This window comes from Lutjanus erythropterus, chromosome 15 (genome assembly GCF_056507025.1).
Source record: "Lutjanus erythropterus isolate fLutEry1 chromosome 15, fLutEry1.hap2, whole genome shotgun sequence".
Classification (NCBI taxonomy): domain Eukaryota; kingdom Metazoa; phylum Chordata; class Actinopteri; order Lutjaniformes; family Lutjanidae; genus Lutjanus; species Lutjanus erythropterus.
The window spans coordinates 14,902,536-14,916,425 of NC_139331.1; the positions used below are offsets into that span (position 1 = coordinate 14,902,536).

The 13,890-nt window shown below is 40.2% G+C and overlaps 1 protein-coding gene across 1 annotated transcript in view; it reads right to left on the reverse strand.

Moving 5' to 3' along the window:
• The window catches only part of LOC146314177 (MAM domain-containing glycosylphosphatidylinositol anchor protein 2), a 254,799-nt gene that overhangs the window by 77,977 nt on the left and 162,932 nt on the right, over positions 1 to 13,890 (reverse strand). The window contains exon 9 of the mRNA XM_084737373.1: positions 8,736 to 9,029. Within this exon, the coding sequence (XP_084593499.1) occupies positions 8,736 to 9,029 (294 nt within the window). The remainder of the gene's footprint in view (positions 1 to 8,735; positions 9,030 to 13,890) is intronic.

Sequence of the window (13,890 nt, forward strand, 5' to 3'; positions counted from 1 at the left end):
CAAAAACCCTTTTTGTATTTTAAGGGTTTCATGTACTTTGTAGAACCCACTCAGGAGGATACAAAACATATAAATACGATATGAATACTATAGATTATATACTGTGGTCATCTGACATTTTAACAATCTATATTACAATTATCATTGTTTAAATCAAGAAAACATCTTTGAACAGCCAGGCTACAGCAATCTCTGAAGATCTCTTTTTTCCTTTTTAATGGAACCCTTAGTCTTACTAAGAACTCTTGACACCCTTTCTTCAAAAAAGAGGTTTTCAGCGGCAAATAGTTTTAAGTGGAACGTGAGCTCTTCAGAAGGGACCCATTTCAAACCCTTATTTCTAAGAGTGTATGAACTACAAGCCAAGGCAGATGTTCTTGAGAGAGGGAATAGGTTTAATGGCATGTGTCTTTCACCTGAGGCCTTGGAGTCTGTCTCCTCGGCTCGTTGCCTCCTAAGGCATGTCTTCTCCATCTGAGTGTCACTAACAACAATCACTGGCTGTAAGTGACCCCTGTCCACTGTCGCTGAGACAGAGTTGGGGAGGGGAACAGCAGCAGCAGCAGTGTGTAATAAGAGATGGCTTTTCATGGTTGGGTATCAGAGGACAAAAATCTTGCTTGAAATTGTGGGAGATATTGACCTCCGGGGATCAATCACAGGTTGACCTTCAAGGGTCTTACTTGCTTCTTGAAAATACAGTTAAAGGTTTAACTAATTCATTTTGGATATAACTGCACAATGACAAGTAAGTAATCAATATAAAACCTTGGGCACTGAAATTTTAGTGTTCATTGTACATTAGATAGTTGAGGCTTCCTGAATTTATAGTCTGAAGGTCCTTTTCCTCCTCTGAGATTATCTGCAATGGGGTCATTTCTGATTCTATGTACTCAACAGTTTCACTTTTCTTTTACCCGGTCTTGTTAGTCTTATTTGTAACATCTTTTTTGCAGTCTGAGGACTTTGTAGCAGACATCTTGACTTTTTTGGAACATATCTTCTTTTACCACAGATATCCACTGGCTGTGGCTGAGTCATATTCCAGTGTGTTTAACAAGCAATGAATACATATTTGCAGCTCATCTATAACTAATGTGGTAACAAATACTTTGTGTCTGCCCTTCACTGGTTTCAATTTCTGTATTACAGCACAGTAGAGCTGTTACAATACGTCTAGGTGCAGATTCTGATACCTGAATTTCAGTTTAGACCAAGCCCCAACGTGATATGATTGCTATCACTGTTGTATGTCCTGGCTCAGGTCAAAAACATTGTCGGACGGAACGCTGCTGGGACGCGACGGGTCCTGTTTTAGAACTAATAAATTGCATGTTATTGGCAGCGATGGATGGTTAAGGATGTCCTGTTGTCCTGAGGGCAATAAAAATAGCACCAGGGACACAAAGATAGTGTCTGAAACTTAAATTATACTTTAATGTGTCATCATAGATAACATATTTAAATTGCTAGGTGTTCAGCTCTTTGCTACATCACATGCACGCCTACACACTGTCATGGTGTTTTACTAGAGATAATTCAATGTGTGTATGTAAACCAATCAGAAACAGGTTTGCATTTCCACTGCAGTTTGCAGTCATGCATTTATTGATATTACACAGTTCAAAATACACAAGAAACAGTAACTAAACCAACGACTAAAAGAATAATTAATTGGGTGATTTTAGTTTTAATCGTATTCGAGTGCAGGGAACTTCCATAGTGAATAAGTCAAAGAAGTGGGGCGAGTTGCTGAAACAAAGCTATTAAACTAAACCATTAAGTAAACTTTAAACTATATTTACTATTGAATGGACAATAAAACTTACATTTAGGACATTGGTTGTTAAGTCTGGGACATCTGAAAGTAGAATTTGTGACAGTTACGGGACACTCAAGAAAACAGTTCATTTCAAGCCCTGGGTATCAGATTGGTGCAGAGACTTGCAGTCTCGCCCATACCCTATCTAACATTTTAGTCTTTATTGAAGGCATTTCTGATACTCTTATTCGTATTGGAACAATGATAAATGTATATTAACAACAAGGAAGTGTTGGGACTGTATTGTTCATCTTTTAACTTCCTTTCTACACCAGAGGTCTTTATGTGACATGTTGTGTAGACTGACATTGCTGCCTTCTATATGATCACCTTGTACCTTAACTTTATGAAATATCAGAGCAGTTTTATAAGGTAACATACAGCGGTCACACAAGGCCAGGATCAGCTGGTCATGTTAATAGTAGTCATGGTCAGAATGTGTTCGTATTTGTATGTTTGTGTTTTATTTCATAACAGAAGTTGCCTGGGTGTGGCTGTTCCAAATGTGTGTTAATTCAATATCTCTTCATCCAAAACACAAGAAAAACAGACTTATTTGGTTAGTTACATTATTACACAGTCCAGTTTTCCATGACATGTGCTTATTATTGTGTAAATAAATTAGATTAAAAAATCTGCTGGTTTAGTGATCATTTGTGAAGAATGGAAATAATGTTAATAACTTTATATAACGGAGCAGCTGCAACATTGTAAAATCAGTGGTTCAATCCACAGCTCCTGCAGCGTGCATGTCAAGTGTCCTTGGGTAAGATACTGAACTTCGAGTGTGGTCATTGGTGTGTGTGTGTGTGTGTGTGTGTGTGTGTGTGTGTGTGTGTGTGTGAATGGGTGAATGTGACCTGTATCATCATCATACTGATGAGCATGAGAGCTCTTGAAAAATTTCCCCACACAAACAGCTGTTGCAATTAGTAGCAAGCTAGCTGAGCTACTTGTAAGATCTTCGTGCTAAAACTTTGGACATGTGTTTCTAACTTGAATAAATATATGATAGGCTCTGGGAATCAATCAGGACCAAGGCTTTTCTTGTTTTTACTAAAGTCTGAAACAGCAGCTGCAAGTTAAAAGACAAAACACAGAATAATTAAACATTAATATGTCAGTGCTCAATAAATATACACTCACTCATGCCTCACAGATGCAAGCTGTTTTAGCATCAGTAGATCCCATATCAAAAGATATCAAAGCTGAGAAAAGACCTATAAGTAAGATACTTTGGTCACATGCCCGGTGGACACTGGCACACCAGCGAGGACAACAGCAGATTATCTCCACAGTGGAACAGGACACGGCTGCATCCAGTGGACATTAGGGATTCATTTTCTTATTGTATATCTTTTATCATAATGTCTTAAATGTGAAAATAGTTTAAATTACATATACATTTTTGAATTACTCAAATAGTTTTAAGCACTCTATGAAATATCTAAAGTTTTAATATGAGGAAGGCTTTTGGACATTTTATGCCCTTTCTATTCGAAAGAATAGCAACTTTCGATTAACTAAAAAAGCCTTTTATTCTGGGCAGACCCTGTTTAAAAGTATCATCTTTTTATTTTCACCGATTTGCAGATGACAGTGTTGCACGTGTTCATGCTACAAATGCAGGAAAAAAAAAAAAAACAGTGATATTTTCATAATTGCTCAGTAATTGTAGCTGTTGACTAAAAAGCTTCTGGACAGTTTGTGCTTATTTGCTTTTTTCCTGCTCTAATTGTGCTACCCTGAGAAAAAAAATGGGACACAGAATACAGTGTGTGCCCCTGCTGCTTTCCAAATGGTAGGAAAAATCACTGTGACCTATTGCTGATCGTGGCGGTAAACTGCTCTCTGCTGAGAAAGAGCAGAGGGGAGATCAGCGTCATCTATTCCTCAAGTGTTCTTGAAGAATGGCAGGGTGGTATGTAGCTGTGGGTACAAATTTGATTCTCATCATGATTCTTTTTTTTTTCTTTCTTTCTTTTTTTTTAAAACTAAATATTTCGATCGCTGAATCGATCGTTTTATATTTGAATAACTCACACTTCGTCTGTTAGTAGACACATAATGGGAATTACCATTAGCACGCTAACGGCAATTAGCATTGCAATCATTGTAACATTATTTTACCATACTGATCCATTTTGGTTGACATTCTTAACTTAATACAACACGTGTGTTCATATTTTCATGTATATATTTCTTCTGATATGTGAAAACAAACTAATAGCTACATTGCTAACTCAATCTGCTACTCTACAGCAACCAAAACTCAAATTCAAAATTCACAATTTCAAAGGTCAATTTCATATGTGAATGAAGGTTTAATCTGAAATTAAATGACAAAGCTGTATATTTACTGTAACAAATCATAAAATGAATGTGATATGTCATTGGAAATTAAGGAAACATGGTTCAAATATTTGCTACTCTGACGACAATGTTACAACCACGGTGTCCTTTAAAATGTCCAATCTGGGACAGAATAACTTTGTTCTGCCTGTTTTACATTAATTACAGTTCCAGTTAAGGCTAAATGTTCACCAAATGAGCAAGTGCCTGTTTATTACTCATAAAAAATCATTAATGATCTTTTAGAAGGAGTAGATGTTTATAACAGTTAAACTGAGCAATGTGGTAATGGAGTGTGGCAAACTTGAACCGTGTAGCTTTTGTTTTCTGGATAACAGGCTTAACTTTACATTTGGAAGACAGCAGACAGTTGAAGTAAACAGCTGATCGACTTAGGTAGTGTAGGACTCTTTTTCATTTGCTATTGTTAAATTATGAAGTTGTCCTGTGCTCCCGCAGTGTTCCTGCTGCCTGCCTGAGCTTTCTCAAGTCTGGGCAGGAGGAGGTGGGACAAAACAACTTACATCATGCACTGATTGTATGTTAATTAGGTTATCATCCTGTTTAATCTACAGTCTATGTCTCCAACTTGCTATTTGGACTGCAGTGCTCATTTTTGGACGTGCAGTTGTTACATATTGCTCCTTTGAAGGCTCTTTGTGCTGTGAGCTTTTTTCAGGGGCTCTATTAATTTTGTTCCTAACATTTTATTTTATTAGGGCCCGAGCACCGAAGGCGGTGCGAGGCCCTATTGAAACTGAAGGAATTATTCTTCTTCTTATTATTTATCTTTTTCCCCTAAGATCGCATTTTTGAGGGCCTAAACAGGCTCAAAAAGTCCCAGATTTTTGCACACTCATCAGGTCTTGCGAAAAATTCGATATTTTATGGTCGTTACAAAGGGGCGTGGCAAAATGGCTCAATGGCGCCCCCTAACAGTTTTCAAAATTGAAGCCCCCTGCTTTAACTTTGACCTAGGCGTACGAAATTTGGTACACATATGTATCATGCCGGGACAGACAAAAAAGCCTCTTGGAGCAACCCCCTAAACCCAACAGGAAGTCGGCCATTTTGAATTGTATTTTCAAAATAAGGTCATTTTTGGCCATTTTCACACGTCATACTTTAACGAACTCCTCCTACAGATTTCATTGAAATGACTTCAAAATCGGTTTGTGTGAGCTCCACAACTGTGTGATCAAAAGTTATTAAAAGATCTTCGTATCGTTGAAGGGCGCGGTCGCTGCGGAAGGGCGAATTTTGATATCTCGCAACACCCACATCAAAAACCACGAAATTGCTATAACTTTAGCATAAATGGTTCGATCTGCACCAAACTTGCTGTGATGGATAATAGTCCCGCCCTGAACACATCTATGTCACAATATTCTGTAATTGTCATAGCGCCCCCTGGTGGCGACAGGAAATGACATGTTTTACTCTTTGAGGTCCTGCTCCAAGCACGTTGACCATATCCAACTCAAATCTGGTCAAACCGTCTTTAACATGTTGATAATCGTGTATTATGAAAATCGTGCCATGATGTCACACTGTCTTTCCGTGACGGAGCGGCGAAGTTGATGTTTCGCCAAAAATGAAAAATTAGCATTAACTTCACTATACTTAGTCGAATCTGCCTGAAACTTGACATGTGCGTTAACGGTCCAGGCCTGAACATGTGATATGAGTTTCGTTAATGGGCGTGGCCAAATAGTTTGGCCACGCCCCTTAAACATCAGCCCCTGCGGCATGTTTCACCGACATGCACGAAACTTGGTACACATATGTATCACACCCAGACGCACAAAAAAGCCTCTTGGACCCATTGCCCAAACCCAACAGGAAGTCAGCCATTTTGAATTTTGCGTCCATTTTTGGCGTTTCTCACGTGTCGTATTTTAACGAACTCCTACTACAGGATTGATCAGAACGGGTTCAAAATCACTGTGTACCATCTAGACAACATTGTGATCAAAAGGTATTAAAGATTTACGCCCCCTTTGAAGGGTGTGGCCGTCAGGTGGCGGCGAAGTTTGATGTCTCGCCATGAAACACGAAATTGCCATAACTTGGGCGGACATGGTCCGATCCCCACCAAACTTCACAAGTGTCATAGAAGTCCTGGTCTGAACACATCCACGTGACAAGCAGGAGACATACTCACAGCGCCACCTAGCGGCGTCAGGAAGCGACGTCGAATTCCTTAAGGGGACGTCAAAAGGCCGTGACAATCACAGAGCCTCTTCGCCCGGGGCGAATCCTGCCACGAGGCCGCGGCCGCCGGCCCCCCCGAGTGGCGCGGGGGTGCGAGGGCCCGTAAAACGCTGCTTGCAGCTTTAATTTATTATGTTCTTATGGCATGAGCTTGATGAGTAGGAACAGATAAATGTAGCAGTTTGCCACATTATTATTTTTGGAAATATAAATCTTGATATACAGTCTCTGGAAGAGTATGATTCAACTGTTTCCAATAATCTAGTGTTTTAAAAAAGCAAACTTAAATTGGAATAAATCTTAATACTACTTAATATTTAGAAATAGCACTATGTTTCTTATCAGCACCCCAGTATCTTGAGTTATCAAATCAGGAGATAAGTGCATCGTCCCAGCCCTCCTCTACATGCAGTAGATATTTTAATGCATCTGAGACAGTTTGTCTCCATCACACCATACCCGCTTTGCAAGAGGTGAGAGTGTTGCTAATTAATGGAGGGCATCTTAGAGTCCAAATCCTTTGTTTACTTTTTAGTGGCAGCATTGGTGCGTAGCAAAGCCACTAACCTTTGATATGGGGCTGTCATCACTGCATAATCATAATCAATTCAGCCAAAAAAATTTAACAGTCTTCTTCAAAGCACATCAAAACTTCATTAATTCTCTTAACACAGCACAGTGGGTAAGAGCTAAGCTGAAACGTGAACGCCATAGCAAAGAGTACAATAAAACTCTTGAAAAAATTAGGGCAGAATTATGCGCTAATCCTTGTCGGCATGAACAGAATGGGGGCTGCTCTTGTTCCTCTTCAATCAAAATATTGGTAGTGGGTGTGTCAAGTTCATCTTGAATCAAAACCGAGGTTGAGCAGCGGCAGTAATTCTCTTTTTATTGTTCGCACTTTAAAAGTTGTTGGATATTTTTCTGCAGTCCATTGGGGAGGACATTTAAAACATGGCTGCTGACATAAAGCATGTTAATTTCCATTCGTGTCAGAGTAGTTTAGGGGTGACGTACTGCTGCACAGGTTCTTTCTAGATTAGGGTAAATTGAGATGGAAGAATGTATGGATTAACTAAGTAGGCCATGAAAACAATGGAACTGTGGCTATGAGAGTCCCATTTTTCTATTTCCTATAATCACTTGCCAGAGCACCCTACATAGATCACTTTCATTTCCTTCCTATCCATCTTCCGGTCTTTTTTTTCCGCCGGAGAGAAACATCCCCATCCCTTGAATGACTGACAATGCTTTGAATCCCTGACGTTCTTTCGAAATATTCCATTCAAATCTCCATAAATGAATACAAAATGAATACTAGTGGGAATAAATTAGCCGCTCGCTAATTAGCCGTTAAGCCATCTTTGAATGTCACATCTTAAGGAGTGGAAAGGGTTTCTTAAGCAGCAGTGGCAGGGGGTCTAAAGCCCGGGGATATAGTGCACAGTCTTCGGGTCTTCTTTGACACACATACATACATACACACACACACACACACACACACACACACACACAAACACACAAACACAAATAAACACACGCTAACATGCAGATGGACACTAATAAGTGTAGATGTCAGTATATAGAGCTCTGTGCCTATGTTAATATTAGTTGCTTATTAGCTGCTTGGTTCACACTTGGCAGATAAAGTCCTCCCCTTCATGTAAGAGGTGGAGTCTGAGACGTCTCCTCTCAGACCTGACAGAGGGTACCAAGGGATCGGACTAATTTTACAGCCTTCAGAAGGAAATTGGATGGGAGTGGAAGGAAACAAATGGGAAAAATGTTCAATTTTGGTCACACCGGACTAGAACACATAAAGATTAATTACACTGCGTACATAGAAGGTACATACATTCATGCACACACACACATATATATACACTCTTAGAAATTAGGGCTCTAAAAGGTTTCATTTGAGGAGAAAGAAAGAAAGACTTCTTCTGCTTCCATAATATAAAAGGGTTTCTTGGTAGAACCCCCTGGGTGGGTTAATGATAGAAACCTTGGAATATAAAAAGATTCCTGGTAGAACCCCCAGAGAGGGTCTTGGATGGAACCTTTACTACACAGATGGGCTCTCAGTTGAACCTTTCATAGGTGGTTCTGAGTGAAAACTTTCACAGATGGCTCTAGGTGTAGCCCTTTACGTTGAATTCTAGGTACAACTCTCTGAAGGCCTTCCAAGTGGAACCTTTATATACCAAAAAAGGGTTCTCCTATGGGGCTGAAGAACCCTTCATGGTTCTAGTTAGCATATTTGTTTCTAAGAGTGTATCACTGATACAGGTTATATCACAACACTACAACATACATAGACAGAAATATCCAGAGTCTGTTTACTCACATTGTACGATGAGCTCCACCACGGCCTCCCGGGGCTTGACATTGAAGCCATTATACTGGCTGGTCTGGCAGCGGTACGAGCCCGTCATCTCCCTGGACACATTAACAATACGCAGCACACCATCGTAGCTCTCCATCTGCATGCTGCCATCCGGCATGGGCGCTTCTTTATCGGCTCGCGACCACAGGATGATGGGCTTGGGCTTCCCTGAAACAAGGCACTCCAGCTCCACTGTGTCACCCTCGCGGGCCACCAGGGGGGACTTGCCCCGGGGAACTGTCAGGTTGGGGGGAACTAAGAAAGAGAAAAACAGAGGAGGGACTGATATGGGGCTCTAGAAAGTCAGCAGTCGGGGTAAGAGGAAATGGTCGACTCGGGGGAAGAAGTGGCGTGGAGGGTATGGCGGGGGGAAGCGAATGAGCATCCAAGTTGCAATGGCAATGAAGCTGAGTCTCAGCCACACACACAGCTTGTATGGAAGGACCATGCGGATATTAGCAGCGGCAATAACAGCTGGGACTGGACAATCTGAGCATGTTCTTTAAGTAAAACCATCATGAAGGGCAGCGGTGAGTAAGTTAAATGCAATCAAGCAATGGCAAACAATGAGCAATGCAATGAAGAGCTGACAGCAAATGTGAGCAAATGCACTTTGACACCATAAGAGTCGAAAAAGAATGATCGACCATAGCCCTTTTTGACCAAAGGTTTCCAGGTATTAAGGAGCCACAGGAACTAAACCATGGAACACAGCTATGAACTAAAAGTCCCCTTTGTGCACCCCGTTTGCTTTTGTGGTGTACCTGAAGAACTGTGAAGATGAGACAAACTAGTCCTATAATGACATATAACACATTAATTACCCCTGTCTGTAATCAACCGTTAGACTACTCAGAAACCTGGCAACACAACTTTGTTTTTAACATCCATAAATCCGATATCCATCCCCCGCCCGAGCACCAATACTAGTGACACCTTCTGCTTGCGTAATGAAGCTGTACAGAAGGTGTAGCAGCCATGAGTTTTATGTGCGACAAATCAGTAAACTGTAAACTTGATACTTCCTGGACCATCAAAACGTACTAAACTAAGTGCAGTGACTGCTTTGCCGCCAGGAACTATGGCAGAGGAACTAAGGGCTCTTTCACACCTACCTCGTTTGGTCCAGATTTTTGGACTTTTCAGATATGATATGATATGATTTGAATGCAAATTACAGATGTAAAACCTCCCCCAGCCCACAGTCCTGACCAAACAGCCAAACACTGGTCCACCCAAAAAAAAGGCAGCCTGGGTCCAGATCGAACAAAACCATAGTTCAGTTCTTTTCTAGTGTCTTTCTTTGTGGATGTTTTGGATTTGAAGACCATGTACAAAAAGTTCTGGCAGGCTATTGTCAGAAATATAAACAGCAAAAAAACAACAAAACAAAATGAGCTGCGGTCGCACATTGGGAAAGGAAAAGACCAAATCTGACATTTGGTCCAGTGACTGTATAAAGTAAGAACTCGGAAAAATTCCAACATTTTTCAATTATCTTCCAAGAGGATGTAAGAGAGAGGAATTGAACTGAACTGACATTATACCAACATCAGACACAAACCAGTTTACACAAAAATCAGCTGCAAGTATACGAAGACGCAGCGGGTATGTCATGTATAGTTCTTTCGTGCGCTTGCTTAATTGCAATGTGAAACCAAAACTAGGTAACAAAGACATGAACCTTGGTTTGGACCTTGGTTCATGCTTTCAGGTGTGAAAAGGCCCCAAATTTAGTCCATGGTTCCTCCATTTCAAATGGAAGTTAGGTTCATGAAATAGTTCCTGGGCCCCTGGAAAAGTTTTTGCAGTGGAAATTGGCTTTAAGCCACTAAATAAATAAATCAGAATCCAACTAATAATCCAATATAAACAAATTCTCTCTCCTCTACATCTTCCTAAGCAACAGTTGTACATTGCATTACCCTTCTGAGATACCATCATCATTGTCAGCATTGCCATTACAATCATCAGTAATACAGCATTACCATCATCACTGTCACATTTTCATCATAATGTTCATTATCACACCACGTTCTCATCACAATACTATTCTTCAGGATGACTTTAACCATCACCATCACTTGCATCATTACCATCAGTCTCCACAGCCTTTTACATCTCTGCACTCCTCCTCATGCAGATACTCAATCTCAGCACAGCGTTGTATAATTCAGGGCATTTACAACAGAACCCTCCCAAAGGTGATATAGCATTATTGCTGGCCGTGTAACAAAATATGACCCAATAAATATTTTGCCTTTGTTTAATGGACATTTTAAAGCCTGGCTGATAGCGGAAAATGAATAATACAAGAAGTGCAAAGTGCCAAATTGCTGGACACATTTGCAGGTTTTCTTGAGTGTGCGTGTGAGTGCATGCGAGTGTGTCTGTGTGTGTGTTCTATGTTTGGAAAGCACAAAAACTAGCAGGTTGGATCGGGCACTCTGGTTCCTCATCAAGCATGCTGGCCAAGTAAATTTGTTTAATTAGTAAACCTGGCAAATTGCACCAGCTCCTAGAGTGTTGTGTGTGTGTGTGCGTGTGTATTCGCGTGTTCATGTATTTTTGTGCGAGTCCAAACCATCAGCAGACTCCAAGACTATTTTGTAGTGCTGCTCCCAAAAATAGTTTGCAGCCAGAGAGTCGAGGAGTGAAAATCTTCTCAGCAATGATGAAACCGTGTCATGCTTCCCTGATGATTTTCGAATCACTGTCATTCTGCCCAAACAATGCTGCAGCTGGAATGAAGTCAAGCCACATTGAAGTTTCATGGTGATGAAATCACTAGCAATCTCCAGAAAACGAACCAGAGTCCAGCTATATTTCTTTTGACCCCATTTCTGTCTGGGTGAGAGGTAACGATCCCACTACCATCTCAGTCCTGCACCTGTCGGCTATTCCTTTTGTCCTGAGAGTGAGTTGAAAGGTATAAACTTATTCGAAAAGCTGCTGGAACTATAGTATGGAAAACAGCATGTGAATTATACATCAGTCAAACTGGTAGAAACAAGGGAAAGCTCAATGTGCATCAATTTTGAAAAAACAAACAAAAAAAAACGAAATCTGAAACAGTTGTGAATGTGAATGTGTATCCCAACAGCTAAAAACCTGTGGTAGTCTTGCACACAGTCAGACCTAAGAAACGCTCTGGCGTGTTTGTATTTCTCTGGGTGTCTGGGGAACTTCTTTTTTGTGGAATATTTGGATGTTGGGAGCTGAGTCTTGGCATTAAAATGTCTAAATTATTGTGAAAAAAAAAAAAAAAAAAAGTAACTGCTGCTAGTTAGTTTAGGTTCCTACCATTAGCATCCCATGGGCTAATTTTCCATTTTTTGTTGTTTTCCACAATGACACCTGACACAAGCAACTCATGGCAGGCTTATACCCACAGAATACATCCAATGACAAAGCCTGTAGTATCTGCTTTTTTGGGGGGCTCTCAGGGGCAGCAGAAACAAGCTGTGACCACAACACCCACCAACACCTTATAAGTTGATGTGGCACACTTGATCATGGCCTGTTAACACACCCAACAGATATTGCAGCAACAGCAATATTCAACCTCTTTTTAGCTCAGGTTTGGTCTTCACCACTTAAGTCTTGTGTTAATTGCTCACTTTGTCCATCTGCCATTCAGGGCTGGGCAGGCAGTGCTTATCAAAGCCTTTTACCTGTTGAGTTTAAACCAAAACAGTAATGGTTTTTTGGCACCAAAACCAAAACATTGAGCTGAAAGATGCTAAAATGCTTCATAGAGCTAAGAAGAACTGCAGTCGAGTGATAATTACTTGTGAATTAGTCTTCATGAGGGACATCCGATCACACACATGCAGTCATTTGATCCACTCTTACTATAAATATATTAATTGTGGCAGCTTTAGACCAATTCTTCTATTTGTAGAAAATACTGTACTGATTTGTCATTGCACAACCCCAACTCCAAAAAAGTTGAAGCATTGTGTACTATGTTCATAAAAACATAATGCAATGATTTGGAAATCCTTTTCAACCTATATTCAATTGAATATAGTGCAAAGACAGTATATTCGGTGTTCAAACTGATAAACTTTATTGTTTGTTTTGTAAATATACACTCATTCCTGAATTTGATGACAGCAACACATTCCAAAATAGTTGGGACAAGGGCAACAAAAGACTGGAAAAGTTGTCCCATGCTCAAAAAAGCCTGTTTGGATCATGCCACAGGTAAACAGTTTAACTGGTAATAGGTTACAGTATCATGACAGGGTATTAAAGGGGCAACTTTGAAAAGCTCAGTTGTTCACAAACACAGATGGAGTGTGGTTCATCACTTTGTGAAAAACTGTGTGGACAAATAGTCCAACATAAGAACATTTCTCTCAAACCTGCAAGGCATTCAGGGATTTCACCATCTACAGTCCATAAAATCATTAAAGGATTTAGAAAATGCAGGGAAATCTCTGCCCGTAAGGTGCAAGGCCAAAGACCAACATTTAAAAATTTCAACAACTAGTGTCCTCAGTTCTCAAATGCTTACTGGGTATTGTTAAAAGAAAAGGTGATGCAACACAGTGGTAAACATGCCCTTGTCCTAATTTTTTTGGAACATGTTGCAGGCATCAAATTCAGAATGAGTGTATATTTACAAAAAACAAAGTTAATCTGTCTGAACATTAAATATCTTGTCTTTGTACTGTATTCAATTAAATAAAGGACAAGAAGGATTTGCAGATCACTGCATCCTATTTATGTTTCACACAGCAACCCAACCTATTTTGGAAATGGGATTGTATCATGACAGATAGAAATTTCTAACCTACCTTTTCAGCCATGGCAACCCACATGTAAAGTTGCCAATCAGCAAGTTCAACGTTCCTCTATAACTTTTCGTGTAAGTAATGCATAAACATGCTGCTGCCATTCGCATAGGATAATGAAAACTGGTCATTCACAGACGAGTCTTGGCAATGCTATCCGGCACCAAAGGAGCAGAAAAAATGATCTCTGCAGACACAATGACAGCGGACACTCATTTCATTCTCATACATTTGCTGATTGGTATTCACACAATGTCTCGACTGAGGCAGCCAGGTGTCAAGAGCTGACATATTTCTTTCCACAGCATATTTTC